The 24,452-nt window shown below is 40.8% G+C and overlaps 1 protein-coding gene and 1 pseudogene across 2 annotated transcripts in view; both read left to right on the forward strand.

Moving 5' to 3' along the window:
- The window catches only part of LOC146978930 (lactose-binding lectin l-2 pseudogene), a 451,990-nt pseudogene that overhangs the window by 313,094 nt on the left and 114,444 nt on the right, over nt 1-24,452 (forward strand). The window lies entirely within an intron of this gene.
- On the forward strand, nt 19,690-23,998 carry LOC146978940 (CMP-N-acetylneuraminate-beta-galactosamide-alpha-2,3-sialyltransferase 1-like). The gene is made up of 5 exons (XM_085790238.1): nt 19,690-19,907; nt 21,683-21,850; nt 22,063-22,102; nt 22,234-22,353; nt 23,831-23,998. Exons 1-5 carry the CDS (start codon nt 19,690-19,692, stop codon nt 23,996-23,998), a joined length of 714 nt encoding a protein of 237 aa, XP_085646364.1.

Here is a 24,452-nt window from a genome sequence, read left to right on the forward strand (position 1 = left end):
TAGGGTGTCCCATTACTCTAGGGAGGAAGGGGAAGTGCGATTTTGCCCTTAAAATCAGCCCTCAAAATGTAGTGAGGTCCGATGCGGGCTTAAAACGAAGTGGAAAATGAAATTACCCGTTGTCACGCTCGATCGCCGTTTAGACAAATCTGAAATGCTTGAAGAAACATTACTATTTCTCTCTGTTTGTGTTTTGTGTCGCTATGTGTGGTATTTATTGGGGGAATCACGGTGTCGCGTCAGTGGCTGCAGCTGACAGGGACAGCTAACGGCGGCAGCAAAGCTAACGGCGGCAGCAAAGCTAACGGTGGTAGCAGCAGGACGTCAGCTGTTAAAACCCTCCAGTTGTCGGACACGACATGAAACTACTACTGTTAGCTCAGTCATGTTGTAACTCAGATATCCGCTGGAGAAAATATTTTTTCACGGACCGTTTATTGATTCACTGAGTTATTAAAGTTAAACAGGTAGCTAACCGTTAGCCCCGCTAATCTCTGATAACAATGACTAATTACAAAAATTGTTTAGACTGAGATAAACAAACACAGCCAACGCAACAGGCAACACAACAGCGGAACCGCCGGCATTTTTCATGAATGAAAATAGTGGCACGCTCCACCGGTATAATTGTAAACATATGACGTATGTTATCACGTTCGCTACGTTCACTACACTAGTGGTGTCCCATTTCCATAGGGAAAGATTTTCTGCCGCTTTCCCTCAACGAGGGGAATTTACGGTTGAGGGCACTCAGAACCAAGTGGAAGATTTAAGGGGGAGAATTGAGACAGGGCCTTACATGCGACAAAAAGATATCATTGATATATTTATTTGTACAAAGTCAAAGTGTGGACACCTTCAGGCTTCTGGCTTTTTACATCAACTACCGTGGCTCTAAATTGTCAAGTCAAGAGTATTATCTGGATCTGAACCAAACTCTATCCAATCATTGATCTCAAATCTGTAAATTTGTCAGGTTTTTATTTATATTTCTACATTGAGACCAATGATTTGCTGAGAAATTGACAAAAATGTTAACTAGTCAATATAACCCTAAGCACTATAAGGTGTGGGTTCTTCCTCAGCCTGTGCCCCATCCCTCCACTAAGTTTAGTACAAAATGTGATACCTATAGTGCAATCCTGCTGACAAACCAATACACCTATAAGGACATTGTGAATAGATGGAATGGAGGCATGTGCAATGTTCATTCTTTCTGAAATTAGCCTTTCATTTTATATTCCTGTCTTTCTATTTTTTTCCTTTATTCTTGGGTGTACTCGCCTGATTGTCCTGATGCCTTCTGAATGTACGGAGGCACATTTAAATTGTTTATTGAATTGACTGCTGCACTATTTATTTATTGTGCAATATTGAATTTTATTGTTTTTATTGTTATTGATTGTGTGTCTTTCTTTTTTTTATCTTCACTGATGCTTTTAACCACATGGAGGTTTGCATTTGAATTTTGTTTAAACCTTGGAATGAATGACAATAAAGGAATTCAATTCAATTCAATTCAATTTGTAATTAAATATTAATTTATGTGAGAATTACAGCAGCGTGATTATAGGGAGTCACACACATTACATGGCATTGACTTTATCACCCAATATTTAATAAACTATGAAGGAATTGGTCTCCATGCTGAATGATGATGAATTCTATTAAATTATAACTTCTTATTTACTGTATGAGTTAAACCTATGATGTGTCTTTAAAGCTGAGTGTAGGCTATGTAACTGAAGGTGAAACAGATGAGCTCTTCATAATTTTGATCAACACAGAACCTCTCCCCTTTGGGTGGTGGTTTTCCAGTTAAGTGGCCAGTTTATATTGGTAACTTAGGGGGGCAGGGCTTTTGCTATTAATGCCCCCCCACACCATGAAACAACCTACCTGAGCTCAGGTTAGGTGACTCACTGATAATTTTTAAATCTCTTTTGTAGCTGTTGAGTCTTTGTTCTATGCAGTACCTGTGTCATGTGTTTTCTCTCATCATGGTTCTCCTTGGGTTCCTCTCAGGGTCTCATGTCTGTCTCTGCTCCTCATTGACTCCAATACAAAGATTTTCTGAGAGAAGCAGAACGGAACCCTGTTTTAAACTCGCAAGTGTCTACAAAATATTGACTGTAGAAACATCAAAATCACATCAAAACGTTCAAGAAGTCCTTACAGTGATGATGGTCTGGGTTTTTTCTGATAGGAGTTACCGTTTTGTCAGAGTAAGCCCAAATGTGAGACCAGTGCAGAGGCAGAAAATCACTCTTTTTCTCTACATTTCTGTCTGCCTCAGCCTGGGCGGCCTCTATCGTCATTGACAACCGCCTCAAGTTGCCGTGGTAACCTCTGAGCCTATAAACAATCCACCTGGTGCTCGTTAAAATGTTTATAAACACACACGCTAAATCAGACTGACACAGGATGCAGCTCATAACATGTGTCAAGTCAGTCACACACACACAGACTCTAGAACCAGCTCTTGACGCTGTTCTCAGATCAGATTGTGCCACACAAACAGGTTTCATACAGTTCTCAGACTTTATTACTCCTGTTGCTCCTTGTTGTACTTAATTGACTTCTCTCTCAAAACTCTGTGTTTATTATGGGCTGCTTTTTAACTTTTACAACATTTCTTCAGGCACCTTTATCAGGTTTAGTTCAAGTCACTGTCAAACACAACCACACACACCAACACACACAGGTAGCTTCATGTGATTACAGTTAGACAAACAGACACACACAAACACCAACACACAAGTAACTTTATATGATTACAGTTACAGACACACACCAAAACACACAGGTAATATATGCGCGGATAAGTTAGAGATAAACACACACACACACACACACACACATACAGGTAACTTTATGTGATTACAGCTCCTCAATATCAGTGCTTTTAGAAAGACTGATTAATCCAGGTGTGTCTACTCAGACACACCTGGATTAATCAGTTTGTCCTATAATGTAAGACAGGAAACATGGAGCAGCATTAAGTTCAGGAAGTAGTGGAGCTGTGCAAAGAGCCCATTCAAATATACCGGGCGGCTCATAGGACTCTCTCTTACTTTGCAGTAGAGAGCGGATCACAGCAGACTGTGGAGGATCTTGCTGTGCAGAATGGCGCTCGGGCAGGTGTGTTTCAGCATTAAAGGGATAGTTCAACATATTGGCAAATTGGCCCATTGCCATAATCGCTATAGTCATAGCAGTAGGTTCATTACCTTTAATTGTAGGTGTAAGCTATTTTCAGTACGGCGGAGCGCAGCAGCTGGCTGCTCAGAGCTACGCTATGGAGGCTAACGGAATTTCTTGGTTTCCCTCATTAAACTCATCAAATTCAACATCCCAAAACTCCACAGCGCTTTTGTAGACAAGTTGTGACCTGCACAACCACCACGCTATGAGATAATGACGGAACGATACGAAACGAGCCGTTTTCGAGGTAAATACAGGGTAAATACGGAGACTGCTTGCTGAAAAACTGTCCCTGAACGCAACGCGCATCAGCGGTTTTGTATGAATTTACCTCGAAAACGGCTCCGTTTCGTATCGTTCCGTCATTATCTCATAGCGTGGTGGTTGTGCAGGTCACAACTTGTCTACAAAAGCGCTGTGGAGTTTTGGGATTTTGTATTTGATGAGTTTAATGAGGGAAACCAAGAAATTCCGTTAGCCTCCATAGCGTAGCTCTGAGCAGCCAGCTGCTGCGCTCCGCCGTACTGAAAATAGCTTACACCTACAATTAAAGGTAATGAACCTACTGCTATGACTATAGCGATTATGGCAATGGGCCAATTTGCCAAAATGTTGAACTATCCCTTTAACAACCACCACTGCGTTGCCTAGCAATGTGTGCTCGTCAGCTGCAGCCTCTGTGGAGTTGATGTTGTTTATCTCTACTTTTTCTACATATTGCTAGACAATCCATAAGGGTGGTACTGGACCACATTAGCTTCATCTTTTTCTACTTTCTACAATCTAACAAAGTGACATGTGCATTCACTGTGGTGGTCCTGGCCAAGTCCACCCCAAACGTGCTGGACCCCATTTGATCCAAAGTCTCTTATTTTGGTTTGATGTGACGAAAGAACAGGATGCCAACATCACTCAGGTTTGTTTTTATGTTTAACCTTGCAGTTTTGTGCTGTTTTGTAAGCAATGGTCTGTAGAGCTTGAATTCAGGCAATGTCCTTCACACCGTCTGATCAGTGACCGGCCGTGCCAAGTAAGACAAAACTGCTTCTGCATTGCAGCGCATTTTTTGTAGGATTCTTTTTTTAGGCTACTCCTCCTTCAGTATTTCACGTTGTGTGGTCTACTGATGCCATAATAAGGTTCAGTGAAAGCCAGTTTTGCAGTATTTATTTCCACGATGTTCATATTTTGAACAGTTAATATAGGCTACTGCTGATTATCTCTGCTCTTTCTATCCTACTGCTGTGAAAGAGACATCTGTAAAACAGCTACAAACAGGGTCAATGCTAGTTTTTGTTGACTTTTAATTGGGAGAAACACTAGCCGTTCATTGGCCACAAAATGAAGCTGACCGTTTGCATCTTTTTTTTCTTTGGCTCAGGTACTGGACAAATAATTTGCATTGAGATGATTTTCTTTGATAAAGCTGCATCTGTGGGAGAAACACTAGCCGCTCATTGGCCACAAAATAAAGCTAAAAGTTTGCGTTTGTTTTTTTCTTTGGCTTAGGTACTGGACAAATAATTTGCACTGAGATGATTTTATTTCCATCTGTCACGTCGTGGTTTTTAATTCATCTCAGTTGCTCAAAATAAAAGTCGAGTTAAATTTTCAACACGGACTTGGTTGTAGCGTTTCTCTTTTTTGGCTACTTTTTAACTTTTTATCAATATAAACAACAACAACATGTGATCCACATCGCTGCGTTATTAGACTATGGTTTAATAATCGTTCTGACACAGCAGCACTCCTTCCTGCATGTTCTACGCTGGTTCCAAATGTGCGTATACCTGGTCAGAGCTGGCGTGAGATTTGTGCGTACCGTACGCTCACGCTCAGATTAATAAATGCCGATCCTTGCGGTGAATTTGGTGTACACCCATTTTTTTGGTGTACGCAAGTTTCATAAATGAGGGCCAATAAGTGTAAGTGCCATTTATTATTGTTTTGATATTTGCGCTGATTTATGTTGACTAGTAGTAATACGTTTGAATATGCTTTGAGTTTTGACCCGTCTGTGTTGATGTTTGGGCTTGTGCGGCCTCCGTTGAATAAGGTACGTGATGTAGCGTTGTCTGCAGCTCGACGAGTATTAACGGTCTCCTGTCATCTCTCATGAGCGGTTAAAGCAGAAGTGAGTGATCCGGTCGTTTTCGCTAATGCTGCGTTCCAGGCAGGCTTTTGAAATCGTAAATTACAGCTTCAAGTCACAACTTACGACTTTGTAGCGTTCCAGGCAACCCACTCGTGTTTTTCCGACCTGTTTTACCTGTGAAAGTCACTATAACGGCCACTCGTAACTTCCGACCCGTGAACTCGTACCAGATCAAACTGATACAACTTCACAGGACGGAAAAACACGAGTGTACGAGTTTCCTTGAACGCACCATAACAGTCCTCGTCCCTACGTCACCACATTCACGGTGTCCCTTGGCTGCACACACAGCCCTGCATGCCGTTCTCTCTCCTCATTGGATAAAAACTGTACGATACGATAAATGTTTTCTCCTCGGCTCAGAGCAGAGCAGAGTGACTGAGAGACCCGTGTTTCAGTCCAAACACTCTATGTAAGTGATTGCTGTCGGAAGATATAACTATTTAAGACTTATATTAAAGCAGAAGTAAGTGGTCCGGTCGTTTTCGCTAATGCTGCGTTCCAGGCAGGCTTTTGAAATCGTAAATTACAGCTTCAAGTCACAACTTACGACTTTGTAGCGTTCCAGGCAACCCACTCGTGTTTTTCCGACCTGTTTTACCTGTGAAAGTCACTATAACGGCCACTCGTAACTTCCGACCGGTGAACTCGTACCAGATCGAACTGGTACCACTTCACGGTCGGAAAAATACGAGTTTCCTTGAACGCACCATAACAGTCCTCGTCCCTACGTCACCACATTCACGGCGTCCCTTGGCTGCACACACAGCCCTGCATGCCGTTCTCTCTCCTCATTGGATAAAAACTGTACGATACGATAAATGTTTTCTCCTCGGCTCAGAGCAGAGCAGAGTGACTGAGAGACCCGTGTTTCAGTCCAAACACTCTATGTAAGTGATTGCTGTCGGAAGATATAACTATTTAAGACTTATATTAAAGCAGAAGTAAGTGGTCCGGTCGTTTTCGCTAATGCTGCGTTCCAGGCAGGCTTTTGAAATCGTAAATTACAGCTTCAAGTCACAACTTACGACTTTGTAGCGTTCCAGGCAACCCACTCGTGTTTTTCCGACCTGTTTTACCGGTGAAAGTCACTATAACGGCCACTCGTAACTTCCGACCGGTGAACTCGTACCAGATCGAACTGGTACCACTTCACGGTCGGAAAAATACGAGTTTCCTTGAACGCACCATAACAGTCCTCGTCCCTACGTCGCCACATTCACGGCGTTCCTTGGCTGCACACACAGCCCTGCATGCCGTTCTCTCTCCTCATTGGATAAAAACTGTAGGATACGATAAATGTTTTCTCCTCGGCTCAGAGCAGAGCAGAGGGACTGAGAGACCCGTGTTTCAGATCAAACACTCTATGTAAGTGATTGCTGTCGGAAGATATAACTATTTAAGACTTATATTAACACAAATATATCACTTACTTCTGCTTTAACACAAATATATCACTTACTTCTGCTTTAACAAGAAATGAAGAACAAAGAAGAGAATGTAAGGCAAGGCAAGGCAGGGCAATTTTATTTGTATAGCCCGTTTTTACAAACAGTTTGTTCTCTGAATCCAGATTGGAAAGCTTCAAAGAGCTCGTTGCTGTGCAGATGTTCATGTAGCTGCTCCAGGACAACCTTCTCGAGGATCTTAGAGATGTAGGGGAGGTTGGATATAGGCCTATAGTTGGCTAGGACATCTGGTCTTCAGTCATCAGGTTTTTTAAGTAAAGAGTTAATGACAGCCACCTTAAAGGCCTGTGGCACGTAGCCTGTGACTAGGGAAAGATTGATTTGGTTCAGAAAAGAAATGTTAATTAAGGGGATGACATCCTTAAGTAGTCTTGTCGGGACTGGATCCAGCAGACATGTGGCTGACTTGGAAGTAAGTTTTTATAGATCAGAATTCAATATTTTGGACCAAGCCTAAATTTTGACTATACCGTTGAAGTTTGAATTAGGTAACCTGTATAAAATGGAAGAGCAGGTTCTTAGGTCAATATCATCAATGTCTTTTCAAACCACTGTGCTGGTACAGCTAGTCAAACAGTGACGGACAGGGGTGGGGATGGTTGTTGTTTTATTAAGTGTCAACCATCTTCCAATTATACATGCACACCCTTCACTGGTATCAGTCATGTTATCATGTTCTTTAAGACAGCTTTCTAATGTTAATATAAACACCAGTCATACTGAACCATAGGAAAATACTTAACCCTCTATTGCATAGTGTTGCCATATGGCAACAATTACTTTATCTTCATTTTTCTAAAAAGCTATGATATTTTTTTTTGTTTTTACAGTTAGGTGTGAAAAGGGGGCTTTTACTTTGAAGGACATACAATTTATGAGGTCAAATGACCAAGATATCCTGTTTGCCAGTCCCTTTTGCTCGTGGACATTTGCCATGTAAACATCACTGTGCGGGGCTCCCGAAGACTGTCTTTTATTCAGAATTTTGAAAAAATTGAAATCACTATCTGGGGAAAGTAAACTTTATTTTTTTTAAATTTAATTCAGTTTTGATGTAATAGTATTTTTATAATATACTAAAATACATTTGTTGCCATATGGCAACAGTATGCAAATATGGAAAATTCCTGGTGCATTCAACGCAATGGAGTCCCATTGACTTACATAGCATGAACCTACCCTGAGACTATGTTTACAACCTTTTCTTATATTTTAAAGGTAAAAACATTATATTTTTTCATATTTTGTGATTAAAGGTATTTTGTAACATATTATCTAAATGGACTTGCACTTATATCTTCTAGATAACTGAATGAAATTAAATAAAATGAGTGATTCAATGTAGATTGAGACGGGTTCCAGGTTCCAGGTTCCAGGTTCTCAGACATTTTAGATAACTGTTGAAATTATACAATGTTTTTATTGTATAAATGTTTGTTTGTTAGTTTTGGTTGAGTATGAGATGGATTTGTTGAGTGTTGCTTTGAATAAAATTAGTTTTTGGTCAAAAATGTTGATTTTATGGGACTTTCCACGATTGCATATTGTTGCCATATGGCAACAATTTACCAACGACCCCCCCTTTACAAAAAAATTAAGATTTTTTTTTATATTTCTGTTATTTAGACAATTTTAAAGCAGAAGTAAGTGATATATTTGTGTTAATATAAGTCTTAAATAGTTATATCTTCCGACAGCAATCACTTACATAGAGTGTTTGGTCTGAAACACGGGTCTGTCAGTCACTCTGCTCTGCTCTGAGCCGAGGAGAAAACATTTATCGTATCCTACAGTTTTTATCCAATGAGGAGAGAGAACGGCATGCAGGGCTGTGTGTGCAGCCAAGGGACGCCGTGAATGTGGCGACGTAGGGACGAGGACTGTTATGGTGCGTTCAAGGAAACTCGTATTTTTCCGACCGTGAAGTGGTACCAGTTCGATCTGGTACGAGTTCACCGGTCGGAAGTTACGAGTGGCCGTTATAGTGACTTTCACCGGTAAAACAGGTCGGAAAAACACGAGTGGGTTGCCTGGAACGCTACAAAGTCGTAAGTTGTGACTTGAAGCTGTAATTTACGATTTCAAAAGCCTGCCTGGAACGCAGCATTAGCCAAAACGACCGGACCACTTACTTCTGCTTTAAGTAATAAAAACATGCAAAACATTTTTTACCATGCCTTAGTAATATTTCATGCAATAGAGGGTTAAGTGTTGGAATATGCACCATAAACTTACATAGATGCATGTTTTCTTTTGGTTTGATCTCTTTTTAATCTCACTATTACAATTTACCCAAAGTTGTGTTACAACCTACCCCAGCACTCCTTGCTTTTGAATAGTGAATAGTGAATTCTGTGATACAGTTTGAGAAGTTTAAAGCACTAGGCTACTATTTGTAGTGGACAAATGAGGGTACTCTGTGTCAAAATCTGAGAGCCCTACCATGAACACTCTGCAAGTTATGGGAGCTGAGACTTACAACCATCCCCAGTTTCCTCACAGAACAATTAGAACACAAAGGCCTAAATAAAGGACCGCCTACGCTGCTTATACGCTCTGCCACGGTATAATTGGTCCCAACACACCCCTATAATAAACCTCTATTATCCTCTCTCTCCAGTCTACCTGGTTGGCTAAACACAATCATGCACACCTGTTGATTTGCAACAGGGAAGGGACAACCCATCAGATGGAATTTGTAGAGATCATTTTAGAGTCAGGTGAGCTGATGAATGGATGCAAGTTAATGCCAGTGCACTCCAACAGGTAAGGCATCATGATTAATGAACACCTGACTATTTTTATTCCTTTCTATTTTCTTCTTTTTTATCAGTTGTTTTATCTGTAATCTGTTTATCAACAAGGTTACAGTTACTCTGCAAACAGACAACTACGGTGAGATTTCTTTTTCATAGAATAAACTATATTTTAAAACAGTGTTTTAATTATTTTATTGAATGATCTGTATATCATGGCTATAATTTCTAGTTTCTTACACATGTAATTAAATACTCTATTGCCACTACTGTCTTGTCACATGCTGATTCTAGGCCGTAACACTGCATTTTTGTTGATTTGATTCCTTTTTGTACAGTACAATTTCAAGAGTGTTTGAATATGTTGAACAGAGCAGGAGAATGACTCTGCTGTTGAGTCCTTAAAGGAGACTTAGATTAGAGTCATTTGATGACCAGAATTCTCCTTCAAGTTGAAGTTGACTCACAGCAACTCTCAAAGAAAATGCTCATTATTGACTAGCGATGTACAGCCAGTGCACTATTTGGATTCGGATTCGGATGCAGGCTTTTAAAAAAAACTTAGGGTTCGGATTCGGGAAGAAACCGGAAGTGGGCGCACTGACTTCAGCCGAGCTAGAGCACTGGAAAAGAGAGTAACTGTGCGTTCACACCAAAAGCTTCCAAAGCATCAAAAACGCTCGAGGGTGGGCGTCAGACAAGACAGCTCTCAAAACGGCAAATATTTTCAGCCGCTTTGGCCGCTTGTCACGTTACTGACGTCAAAGTTCGATTGCGCTGGTCATTGGGGAGCCGAAATACAAAAAAAAGAAAAAAAAGGCAGCCGACGGACATCTCTTTTCTGACAGGCTGCCGCCGGTTGCCGCTTAACCGCGTCATAGCTAATTACCCTAAAGTTAACCAGGGCTCAACTTCTCATCTGGTGAAGCTTTGGATGCTTTGGAAGCGCGGCGACGCCTGTTGACGCTTTGGACGCTCAGTGTCGCCAGGCTCTCATTGAAAATGAATTGACTTCCGGCGTTTTTGACGCTTTGGAAGCTTTTGGTGTGAACGCACAGTAACGACACCTCCATTGACTCCTGTGGTAAGGGTTTTGCGCCCCGAGTGGCAGGATATGGGTATTGCAAAAGCGCCCAGAAAACTCATTCACTCCAATGTATGTGTGTTGCCTACAGTAAATTGATGAAAACGGCAGTGTTTTTGTTTTTAGGTGTCTTGGTCATATCAAATTATACTTATAATTTGTTTTTTACAAAATGTAGATTGAAACATTAATGTAGACAACTGTTTTTTGTTTTTTTTACTTGCCTATGTGTAAATATTTATCTGTAAAGGATCCTCAATTAGTGATCTATAAATGTCCTTAAATTATTGAAAATGCCACACTTGCTCATTCACCAACAATGCAGAGATGTCAGTTCTTGGGTGCTTTTGCAAAACCCATATTCCGCCATCAGGAGGCGCTTCCATTGAACCAATGCGTGTCGTTACTCTCTTTTCCAGTGCTCTAAGCCGAGCTAGCCGGCTAACTTCTGCTTTAGCTCTCGGTTGCCTAGAACGGGAATAAAATAATTTAATTGTGCGGCTCTTCTAGACTTCCCAAACGTAATCGGACTGAATGGATCAAATTCTGGTAGAGAAACGAGTCGTTTCGCGGGGGTTGTGACACTCAAATAAAATTATCCACCATTATAGCTGCTTCTTTTCCCATTTTTTTGTAATGCAATGCATGCAGGGAGATGCTGTTTCTTAACAATCCTAACGTGAACTAGACACAAATGAAACAGGGTGACTCCCGTGGTGGCAGCCGGCAATAATACCTACTGCAGCCACCCACTACACCCGAAGCAGCCGGCAGTGCTGCCTGCTCGTGTTTGGCACTCTACTCGTGTTGTGCTTCTATGGTGGGCGCGCCAACGTTACGGTGCATTAGCGCCACCTACTGTGTTGGAGTGTGAACCAGAATCACCTGGTTTTGTGCTGGTGCTGGTCCAAACATTTCTTTTTCTTTACAAAAAAGCTCCCGAATAATGAGGAGAAACTTAGGGCAGAAAAACTATTCGGGATCAAAGCATTATCCGTGTACTTCCGAATACCGTATTCGGGTTCGGGTACACCCCTATTATTGACTCACCCTCATGCTGATGAATACTCCGGAGTAGTTTTTTATTCCTCAAAGTGCATCTGGAGACCCGGGAGGGTGGTTCGTAGTCCAACGAAAACTTTGGTAGCACTACATAATACGGCCCGCGACTTACAGCGTACCTACCGCTCTCTTGCCGCGTAGGTTGCCGCTTATTTCACACAAGTACTGAGTAACTGCAGCTCACTTTCCCCCCTGTTTCCCCCGTGCATTTACAGTGTAACTAGGCTGCGTCTTAGCGCGTAACTTACATCCTGCTTCACACCAACTTCCACAGAAGTACAGGGTAACTCTCGCTGTTTTACAGTTTAACTAGGCTGCGTCTTGGCACGTAACTCCTGTCATACTTTACACCAAATTACACAGTAACTCTCGCTCACTCCGCCACTAATTACCCCGCATTTTACAGTATAACTAGGCTGTGTCTTAGAGCGTAACTCCCGTACAATTACGTCCTACTTTCCCCGGACTTACAGTGTAACTCCTGCCAGGTACATTAGAAATTAAATAGTCTACTGTACAATATGAGCACAGTTGCAATCCATGTTTTCCAAAAGTGTCAGCAGCGACATTTCACCTCTATTTCAGAGATTTATTATTCATTATTTAATTGTATGGTTTGGAATAGGTGAGAATTGGGTAAAGAGTGTGGACATTTTCCAATACAGTAACAGGCTGGCTGGTAGCAAACTTACCTCTCTAAAATGCACATCTATGAAAGTCTAGTTCTGTCATCCAAGGGCAAAACACAAACTATACAGTAATACATCCACAATAATGAGTCATTCGGAGAGTTAGAAAATGTTTTTATTATTTATTAACCAGAAAACACATGACACATCCACATCCACGATCATTCATAAACTTTAAGTACAGTAAGTACCCTACTGTAAGTGAGCACTGTTACCCCTCCTTAGTCTGCACCTACACAGTAGCTGTCATGCACCTACACACTACTTGTCTTAGAGTTACCCAGTAAGTAGAGGGTAACGGGCTGTATTATAAAGTAATGGCTGTTACTCCCTCCCTAGTCTGCACCTATACAGTAGCTGTCATGCACCTACACACTACTTGTCTTAGAGTTACCCAGTAAGTAGAGGGTAACGGGCTGTATTATAAAGTAATGGCTGTTACTCCCTCCTTACGCTGCACCTATACAGTAGCTGTCATGCACCTACACACTACTTGTCTTAGAGTTACCCAGTAAGTAGAGGGTAACGGGCTGTATTATAAAGTAATGGCTGTTACTCCCTCCTTACGCTGCACCTATACAGTAGCTGTCATGCACCTACACACTACTTGTCTTAGAGTTACCCAGTAAGTAGAGGGTAACGGGCTGTATTATAAAGTAATGGCTGTTACTCCCTCCTTACGCTGCACCTACACAGTAGCTGTCATGCACCTACACACTACTTGTCTTAGAGTTACCCAGTAAGTAGAGGGTAACGGGCTGTATTATAAAGTATTCTTTGTTATTCCCTCCTTAGAGTGCAAATACACTGTAATTGTCCTGCAACTACAATGTAGTTGTCCCGGAGTTACCCAGTACCTACAAAGTAGCGGGCTGTATTATAAAGTATTCTTTGTTATTCCCTCCTTAGTGTGCAAATACACTGTAATTGTCCTGCAACTACACTGTAGTTGTCCTGGAGTTACCCAGTACCTTCTACTACAGCTGTAACTACTGTCTAAGTAGAACCAGTAAGTTAGAACACAGTTTGTTTCACGAGATAACATCATCTGAAAGTACAGTAATACAAAGACAAAACTAACTGAAGTGTCCCTGACATCATAAAATAACAGATTTCTACTGGCTTTTGTTATTTACATTAAAGTTCAGTTTTGTTCCTTCTGTTATAAACTGTTTCATTTAGTTTTGATCCATCTGTCTGGTCCTTCTAGGTCTAAAATAGTCAGTCAAGTCAGTTTCATTTGACAAAATGTACTTTCTAAGTTAGAAGAGTCAAGTTGAAATGATCGTTGTGATACTACTATCACACCGGAGTGTGACACTCAGTAATGGAGAATGGATGGGCTCCTCCATAAAAGGTGATCTTGATCTTGATCCAGCTCCTTGGGTCAAGGCAGAGATCAGGGTCATGGGTGGCGTGCCATCTCCCTCGTCAGGTACCATTTTCATGGCATCTCAAAAACCTCACCTGTGTAGAAACATAATTATATATTGTATCATCAACTTCATCACATAAATGCATCACTGTAAAACAAAGTGAGAAAATTAATAACTTTGAACGGTACAGTTTTTTCTCATCATGGAATACTTAATCCCGGTTTTACCTTTCACATCATAAATCATTAGCCTTTTAAACCATAACTTGTGATTTTTAAGCATATTAATCAATTACAAATTATACATATTTTTTTCTTTAACTATTGAGTAAATATTTTAACCATTCAAAAATCTTCAATTTTACAAAATCAATGCTATGACCATACTGTTTCACAACTGTAGGCTGCACCAGTACATTATTGTTACTCTTGACTGTATTCATCATACCAGTCATTACCAACAGTAACGTTAGCTAATGGAGCTAATGTGGACAGTAGCTACTAACACAAATACAGTTCCCGGTTAGCGTGGTTCAGGGGAAAACACACACTATTATCTTTAGCACAAGCTAACATTGCTAGCTGCGTTAGCATAGCTACTTAACTCACCAAGAGGTTGATAACGCGGTCAAACTGCCGTCGCACAGGTCCTGGGTTCATCCCTCACGTCTCCCGGGGTGTTTGCTCTGTGTTTATATCAACATATCACATCGTAGACATTGCATCATTTCCCTCATTTCTCCACTTCGTCTCCTCCTGTCGTCCCTGGCTGTGTCAACAAGCTCCGTCCTCGCTGTGAGGTGGGACTTTCTACCTTCTCAACAGGCAACCAATGGCAAGTGAGCAGCTTCTGGTCTGACCAATGACAGATGGTCAAAGGTGAGAGACTGTGATTGACAACTTATTTCATCCTATTTGACTACCACAGTCTCTCAGATTTGACCATCTGTCATTGGTCAGACCAGAAGCTGCTCACTTGCCATTGGTTGCCTGTTGAGAAGGTAGAAAGTCCCACCTCACAGCGAGGACGGAGCTTGTTGACACCGCCGCAGGGACGACAGGAGGAGACGAAGTGGAGAAATGAGGGAAATTATGCAATGTCTACGATGTGATATGTTGATATAAACACAGAGCAAACACCCCGGGAGACGAGAGGGATGAACCGAGGACCTGTGCGACGGCAGTTTGACCGCGTTATCAACCTCTTGGTGAGTTAAGTAGCTATGCTAACGCAGCTAGCAATGTTAGCTTGTGCTAAAGATAATAGTGTGTGTTTTCCCCTGAACCACGCTAACCGGGAACTGTATTTGTGTTAGTACTGTACACATTAGCTCCATTAGCTAACGTTACTGTTGGTAATGACTGGTATGATGAATACAGTCAAGAGTAACAATAATGTACTGGTGCAGCCTACAGTTGTGAAACAGTATGCATAGCATTGATTTTGTAAAATTGAAGATTTTTAAATGGTTAAAATATTTACTCAATAGTTAAAGAAAAAAATATGTATAATTTGTAATTGATAAATATGCTAAAAAATCACAAGTTATGGTTTAAAAGGCTAATGATTTATGATGTGAAAGGTAAAACCGGGATTAAGTATTCCATGATGAGAAAAACTGTACCGTTCAAAGTTATTAATTTTCTCACTTTGTTTTACAGTGATGCATTTATGTGATGAAGTTGATGATACAATATATAATTATGTTTCTACACAGGTGAGGTTTTTGAGATGCCATGAAAATGGTACCTGACGAGGGAGATGGCACGCCACCCATGACCCTGATCTCTGCCTTGACCCAAGGAGCTGGATCAAGATCAAGATCACCTTTTATGGAGGAGCCCATCCATTCTCCATTACTGAGTGTCACACTCCGGTGTGATAGTAGTATCACAACGATCATTTCAACTTGACTCTTCCAACTTAGAAAGTACATTTTGTCAAATGAAACTGACTTGACTGACTATTTTAGACCTAGAAGGATCAGACAGATGGATCAAAACTAAATGAAACAGTTTATAACAGAAGGAACAAAACTGAACTTTAATGTAAATAACAAAAGCCAGTAGAAATCTGTTATTTTATGATGTCAGGGACACTTCAGTTAGTTTTGTCTTTGTATTACTGTACTTTCAGATGATGTTATCTCGTGAAACAAACTGTGTTCTAACTTACTGGTTCTACTTAGACAGTAGTTACAGCTGTAGTAGAAGGTACTGGGTAACCCCAGGACAACTACAGTGTAGTTGCAGGACAATTACAGTGTATTTGCACACTAAGGAGGGAATAACAAAGAATACTTTATAATACAGCCCGCTACCTTGTAGTTACTGGGTAACTCCAGGACAACTACATTGTAGTTGCAGGACAATTACAGTGTATTTGCACTCTAAGGAGGGAATAACAAAGAATACTTTATAATACAGCCCGTTACCCTCTAGTTACTGGGTAACTCTAAGACAAATAGTGTGTAGGTGCATGACAGCTACTGTGTAGGTGCAGCGTAAGGAGGGAGTAACAGCCATTACTTTATAATACAGCCCGTTACCCTCTACTTACTGGGTAACTCTAAGACAAGTAGTGTGTAGGTGCATGACAGCTACTGTATAGGTGCAGCGTAAGGAAGGAGTAACAGCCATTACTTTATAATACAGCCCGTTACCCTCTACTTACTGGGTAACTCTAAGACAAGTAGTGTGTAGGTGCATGACAGCTACTGTATAGGTGCAGCGTAAGGAGGGAGTAACAGCCATTACTTTATAATACAGCCCGTTACCCTCTACTTACTGGGTAACTCTAAGACAAGTAGTGTGTAGGTGCATGACAGCTACTGTATAGGTGCAGACTAAGGAGGGAGTAACAGCCATTACTTTATAATACAGCCCGTTACCCTCTACTTACTGGGTAACTCTAAGACAAGTAGTGTGTAGGTGCATGACAGCTACTGTATAGGTGCAGCGTAAGGAGGGAGTAACAGCCATTACTTTATAATACAGCCCGTTACCCTCTACTTACTGGGTAACTCTAAGACAAGTAGTGTGTAGGTGCATGACAGCTACTGTATAGGTGCAGCGTAAGGAGGGAGTAACAGCCATTACTTTATAATACAGCCCGTTACCCTCTACTTACTGGGTAACTCTAAGACAAGTAGTGTGTAGGTGCATGACAGCTACTGTATAGGTGCAGCGTAAGGAGGGAGTAACAGCCATTACTTTATAATACAGCCCGTTACCCTCTACTTACTGGGTAACTCTAAGACAAGTAGTGTGTAGGTGCATGACAGCTACTGTATAGGTGCAGACTAAGGAGGGAGTAACAGCCATTACTTTATAATACAGCCCGTTACCCTCTACTTACTGGGTAACTCTAAGACAAGTAGTGTGTAGGTGCATGACAGCTACTGTATAGGTGCAGCGTAAGGAGGGAGTAACAGCCATTACTTTATAATACAGCCCGTTACCCTCTACTTACTGGGTAACTCTAAGACAAGTAGTGTGTAGGTGCATGACAGCTACTGTATAGGTGCAGACTAAGGAGGGAGTAACAGCCATTACTTTATAATACAGCCCGTTACCCTCTACTTACTGGGTAACTCTAAGACAAGTAGTGTGTAGGTGCATGACAGCTACTATGTAGGTGCAGACTAAGGAGGGGTAACAGTGCTCACTTACAGTAGGGTACTTACTGTACTTAAAGTTTATGAATGATCATGGATGTGGATGTGTCATGTGTTTTCTGGTTAATAAATAATAAAAACATTTTCTAACTCTCCGAATGACTCATTATTGTGGATGTATTACTGTATAGTTTGTGTTTTGCCCTTGGATGACAGAACTAGACTTTCATAGATGTGCATTTTAGAGAGGTAAGTTTGCTACCAGCCAGCCTGTTACTGTATTGGAAAATGTCCACACTCTATACCCATTTCTCACCTATTCCAAACCATACAATTAAATAATGAATAATAAATCTCTGAAATAGAGGTGAAATGTCGCTGCTGACACTTTTGGAAAACATGGATTGCAACTGTGCTCATATTGTACAGTAGACTATTTAATTTCTAATGTACCTGGCAGGAGTTACACTGTAAGTCCGGGGAAAGTAGGACGTAATTGTACGGGAGTTACGCTCTAAGACACAGCCTAGTTATACTGTAAAATGCGGGGTAATTAGTGGCGGAGTGAGCGAGAGTTACTGTGTAATTTGGTGTAAAGTATGACAGGAGTTACGTGCCAAGACGCAGCCTAGTTAAACTGTAAAACAGCGAGAGTTACCCTGTACTTCTGTGGAAGTTGGTGTGAAGCAGGATGTAAGTTACGCGCTAAGACGCAGCCTAGTTACACTGTAAATGCACGGGGGAAACAGGGGGGAAAGTGAGCTGCAGTTACTCAGTACTTGTGTGAAATAAGCGGCAACCTACGCGGCAAGAGAGCGGTAGGTACGCTGTAAGTCGCGGGCCGTATTATGTAGTGCTACCAAAACTTTATGAGAGTAATAGGGCCCGACACAAAAACGTCCACACTGCTCGTCCACTGCAATCCAAGTGTCCTGGATATGTCCGGGATATAGTCCAGAGTTTACTCAAAATGACATCATTAAGGACATTTTGTGTGGAGGAAGATTAAATGGTTTTTGTGTAGTTTTATGGACGTTTTTGTGTTGGGCCCTACTCTCATATAAAGTTTTCATTGGACTACGAACCCCCCTCCCTGGTCTCCAGATGCACTTTGAGGAATAAAGAACTACTCCGGAGTATTCATCAGCATGAGGGTGAGTCACTAATGACTGAATTTCATTTTTTGGTGAACTATTCCTTTAAGAAAAGTGAAGAAACTGAAGAAACACATACAGAAATATAGAAGTTATTTTGTGGTTCATCTTGTTCCTGACGTCTTGCTGGAAAAGAGTGTAATACATTGCACCAACAGATCTACGTACATAAATGCTGGTGACACTGCTAACTGCTGACACAACATGTCCAGCCTGAGTTTCTAGTTTTATGTTCTGCTATAAATTTGATATCAACTCACTTGTACCTGTCATTGTTGGTTGTATCCACAGATCACATTTCTTCTCCAACTGCCAAGATGCTTATTGGAATTAAAAAATTCAAGGCTGTCACATTCCTGCTGTCCATTGCTGCAGTCACCCTGCTCATCAGCCACTTGTGGAATGTGTCTGTATTTTCCCTCGGCTCTGATGATGTTTGTTCGTGTCCCAAGTGTTTAACAGACGGCGATCCCTGGTTTACTGAACTTATCACCTCATCTCCTAAGCCCTTTCTGTCAGGAAAAAGTGCAATCTCAGAGGAAGATTTCATTTGGTGGAAGGTAAATGTCAACTTATATTTTAAGACACAGCAAAAATCTTCCTCCTCTGTTTCACTGGTGATGATCTCCTACTCTCTTATTCTGTTCTAAATCCTGAGAAAATTGCAGTTAAAGTTTTTTCCAGTGACTCTGGCATCTGTTCCTGTACCACGTGATTACAGGCACCCTATACGGTCCCTTGTTGTCATAGAGGCACCATTCAATGGCCCTCGGAAAGCAGGGAATCTCACAATTCAGATGCAGTTAACAGCTCGTCTCTACCATGAACGGTTCAGGAGATATTTCATGTTTTGCACCGAAGAAACACTCATTTTCAGAGGGTTTAAGTTGCAAGTCAACTATAATCATCATTTACGTGCCTTTTCTCAATTATCTGGACTGTGAAACTTTGGGAGATTGTTTTTGAAGCAAAGCAATGTCATTGCTTTGAAACTAGGGTAAAAAATTTTTTTGATTTTCTAGGGGTTTTCCACGTTATCAGCTGATGATCTAAAAATAGAACGTTGCGACATCCGACTCATTTTGATAGAACGGGTCACATATAATGCTGTAGCAGTGTTCTTAATGTTGTGTTATGTGTGTCAGCGCATTTACAGAGAAAGCTACAACTTCAGTTTCTACAATGCAACAGTGAAAAGCTTGTTTGAGACGTTCCCACCCACTCCAGCTGTTCTAGAAGGCAGCCCTGACCGCTGCAGGACTTGTGCTGTGGTGGGCAACTCTGCTAATCTGAAGAGATCACATTATGGACCTCTGATAGATTACCATGATATCATAATAAGGTAAAGCTTCAGAATTATAGAAATCCCTGTGCATGTGTTTGCCATTGAATGATAACAACATTAGTGCCTTTAAAAAGAAATATAGGGGAGACCGGGGATGGTTGGAACACTTTTTTTCTCAGCTCCCATAACCTGCAGAGTGTTCATGGTAGAGCTCTCAAATTTTGACACAGAGTACCCCCATTTGTCCACTACAAATAGCAGTGCCTTAAACTTCTCAAAGTATATCAAATAATTCACAATTTGATGTCAAATGCAATGAGTGCCACTGTTACAACCTACCCCACTACCGGGATAGGTTGTAACACAACCTGGGGTAAATTGTAACAGTGTGATTAAAAACTAAGACCAAACCGAAAAAACATGCGTATGTAAGTTGATTGTGCATGTTCCAACAGTAAACCATCTTTCTATGGTTCAGTATGAACAAAAATAACTCATCACTGATGGTTTAATGAAGAACAGTGACAGTGGTGTGGATCCTAACATTAGAAAGCGTCTTAAAGAACATCTTCTGATAATACAGATGAAAAGTGAACGTGTATGAATGTAAACCTTCAGCAAAAGGTCAGAAGCAGCTAATAATTCATGTATAATTCCAGGAAAGATGGGTGACAGTTAGTGACACTTAAAGCAGATATCAGTGGAATGTTTTTGTTAATATAAGTCCTAAATAGTCCTATTTTCCGTCAGCAATCACTTACATGAAGTATTTCAGCCTAAACACGAGTCTCTCCGTCACTCTGCTCTGCTGTAACCCGAGGAGAAAATTTTCCTTGTGGGATACAAGTGTTATCCAATGAGGGGAGAGAACGGCATGAAGGGCTGTGTGTGCAGCCAAGGGATGCGCGTGAATGTGGTGACGTAGCACGAGGACCAATTGATGCCTGACAAGGGCGGGGGCTGCTAACTCATGGTGCGTTCAAGGAAACTCGTACTTTGTGTTTTTCCTTCCTGTGAAGTCATACCAGTTCGATCTGGTACGAGTTCACGGGTCGGAAGTTACGAGTGGCCGTTATAGGGAACTTTCACAGACAACAGGACCGTAAAAACACGAGCTACGGGTTACCTGGAACGCTACCAAGTCGTAGTTGTGACTCGAAGCTGTAACTTACGGTTTCAAAAGCCTGCCTTGAACACAGCATTAGCCGAAACGGCCGTGCCGCTGTTATCTGCTTTAATAAAACAACAAAGGTAAAAGGTGTTACAACCATCCCCACCCCTGTCAGTCACTGTTTGACTAGCTGTATCAGCATGGTGGTTTGAAATAAACATCAATGAAATGACTCATATTTTACCTAGGAACCTGCTCTTTCATCTTATACAAGTTACCTAATTCAAACTTCAACAGTATCAATATTAGTCAAAATTTAGACTTGGTCCAAAATATTAGTTTCTGACCTAAAAAATGTTTTTGGGCTCTAAAACCTACACACTTATTGACACAGCCATGCAAATTCACATGCAATGGAGTGAGTGGGTACACATGATATTGATCACATAACTCTAATGTTATCCCTTATTGGTGAAAGTGATGATCCCCTTGCTACAACCATCCCCGGTCTCCCCTAGTGTGAGTGATGATGTTGCCTAATTCATATAAATGTTCCTGTAAAGAACAAAAACACCTAAAATTCAGTCAGCTTTTTTTCCAATATGAGCAACTTGTTTTTTTTGTTTGTTTTTTTGGATTTCCTTTGAATGTAACCCTCAGTCACCATATAACTGACCTGTAATGGCATGATATTAAATATGTCCTCCCTTGTATTATTCAGAATTAACCGTGGGCGTACCAAAGGTTATGAAGCAGATGTTGGGAGCAGAACAACTCATCATGTGATGTATCCAGAAAGCGCTGTTGCTTTGAACAGCACCACTCATCTAGTGCTGTTTCCATTCAAGATTAAGGATTTGCAATGGCTTCTCCAGAAATTCATTCAAGGGTGAGTGTCTAAGGACAGCTACTCTCTTTCTTTATTAATGTAAATAAACCTAAAAACCTAAAAGTAACTGCATGCATATATTTTATTACTTATCAAGTTAAGTTTACAATTAGCATTTTGACCATTTTAAATGGGTTTTATGTCATGATAGCAAAAAATACTTAATGTGTACTTAATTCCACTTTATTCTAAATTAATGATTCCTCCAACAGAAAAAAAACTGCTGCCAAATCAAACCCTAACAAGGATCTTGTGAGTATTTTAACTTGAATGTCTTGCTCTGTAGATAGCCTATCTAGCAATACAACAGTATTGTATTGTGCAAAAATGAATGGTCCATACCTGTAAGTGTCAGAATGAAGGCGGATTCTGCTTCATAACAGGTGATGATCCTCAGTCCAGCTTTCATGAAATACGTTCATGAAAGCTGGCTCGAGAAGACAGGCAGATATCCATCCACTGGCTTTCTGACTGTGGCTCTCAGCATGTACATGTGTGATGAGGTAGGTTCAATATCATTGTGTTTACTAACTGACAGATAAGTGTAACCGATGTCAATCTGGCCCTCTGCGTCGTGTTTTGGTACAGACAGGTTTGAACCCGGCCGCTTGGTAGTCTGGTTTGCACAACCTTTATGGGTGAGTGAGTGCCCCCGGACGCTCCGTTAAGCATCTGCTATTCATAATTTGTACTGAAGTTAAGTTAAAGTAACTTTATTTGTCCTGTAAGGGAGATTTGTTTTGGGCCCATAGTGCCTCTTTGTTGCATAGCAAACATTTCATGGACAGGGAGACATCACTTACATCATCCACATACATGACACACATGATACATAAAATCAGTCTGGTCAGTGCTTGTGCAATAAAATTACAGACCAAGACATCATGGAAGACAGTCAGAGCTTAATGTAATAAGTAGAAAAAAGGAGAAAACATATGTAATAAATAAAACCATGTAAAGAACATCATAAAAGAAAAAAAACGTATTATAATATTACAATCATATATGGCCATAATAAAACCCTAGATTTGTGCAAAACCAACAAACAAAGGAAATTACAGTGGCCAATGACAATAGTAGCTAGTTCTTTTAACTGGGGGGGGGGTTTAAGTATATTTTTTGGGCTTTTATTGCCTTTAATCGATAGTGCAGTCGAGAGAGAGACAGGAAATGGGGAGGTAGAGAGTGGGGGAATGACACTCAGGAAAGGGCCGTCCGACGCGGGACTCGAACCGGGGCCGCCTGCACCGAGGACTGAGCCTCAACATGGGGCAGCAGCTCTACCCAGTGAGCTAAACGCCCCGACCACTCATTTCTCCGACTACCTATTAATCCGAGTTATTCTACAGTGTTACGGTTAGGTTTAGGGTTAGGGTTGCTCAAGTCGGAGAAATGGAAGGTCGGACAAATGGACACAAAAATAAAGAGATGTATGGTCAGAGAAATGGGAAGTCGGAGACATAGGTAGTCGGACAGATGTCATGTGCCCCAAAATGAGTGGGTCTAGGTTAAAAATGTAATTTTCTTGAAAACTATTACAATGGATTCATAGCATTTTGGAAAAGAGCTCCACAAATGTTGATAGATATTATTTTTTGAAAAGCCCAATACTAGGTTTCTTATGTCTGTATGGCAAAATAGCTAGAGCCAGCAGCCAGTTAGCTCAGTTTAACATGATTAACGATAATAGGGGAAACAGCTAACGCCGGCTCTGTCTAAAAGTTTTGTTTTCTCTGTTTCAAAATTGAATGCTAAGCTATACAAAGTGTCTCTGGCATAATTTTACTGTAGCTGTACTGATCTTCTTATTCAGCTTTTAGCAGAAGTGCCCAAGACATTTTGCTACTCTGATACTTTGTATTACAGGTAGTTGAAAGACTGCATATTTTTTTTAAATGAGCAGGCTACTAAGAAAACCTGTGAATGGCAAAAAAATAATAATAATAATAATAATTATAGGTTTAATGTTTGTTTTCTCAGATCAGTGTCTTTGGATTTGGTGCAAACAGTGATGGAAACTGGGATCATTATTTTGAAGTACTCCGCAACAAAAACCTGAGGACTGGACATCATCCTGGAACACAAGAATATAAAGTTATTGAGGAACTTCACAAGACAAAGAATATCCATTTTTATAAAGGATGGTAATTTTTGCCTTTCTCTTTCTGTTGAAGGGGAATTGCTGTTTTTTTTTTTTTTTTTACAATCTGGACCTTATTTCTAGCATAAATTATGATCATTTACTCACCCAGATAACTTTGGAGTCATACAAGTCGTTCTGACGAAATTAGATCCAGCCGAGAGCCGCGTGTATCCATATAATGCGAGTCTACAGGGCAGCGGAATGCAGCCTTTAAATAACACATTATCTGCCATGATTTGTTCATTTTACCAATATTTGTTATGATACACTAGTGCTGTTCCCCTCTGAGTCTGGGGTTACCTGTTAAAAAAACGCAATTTCCCTTTAATTGCATTAATATGAGCAGCATCATTTTTTAACTTCCTCCATATCTCAATGCCTTTTTTGTTAGAAGATTGTGTTTTCTACAAATTATACTCCCATACAACCAAACTGCAATGGCAAATACATTTTGTTGAG

The sequence above is a fragment of the Trachurus japonicus genome, chromosome 11 (assembly GCF_045865225.1).
Source record: "Trachurus japonicus isolate A0001 chromosome 11, Traja_1.0".
Classification (NCBI taxonomy): Eukaryota; Metazoa; Chordata; class Actinopteri; order Carangiformes; family Carangidae; genus Trachurus; species Trachurus japonicus.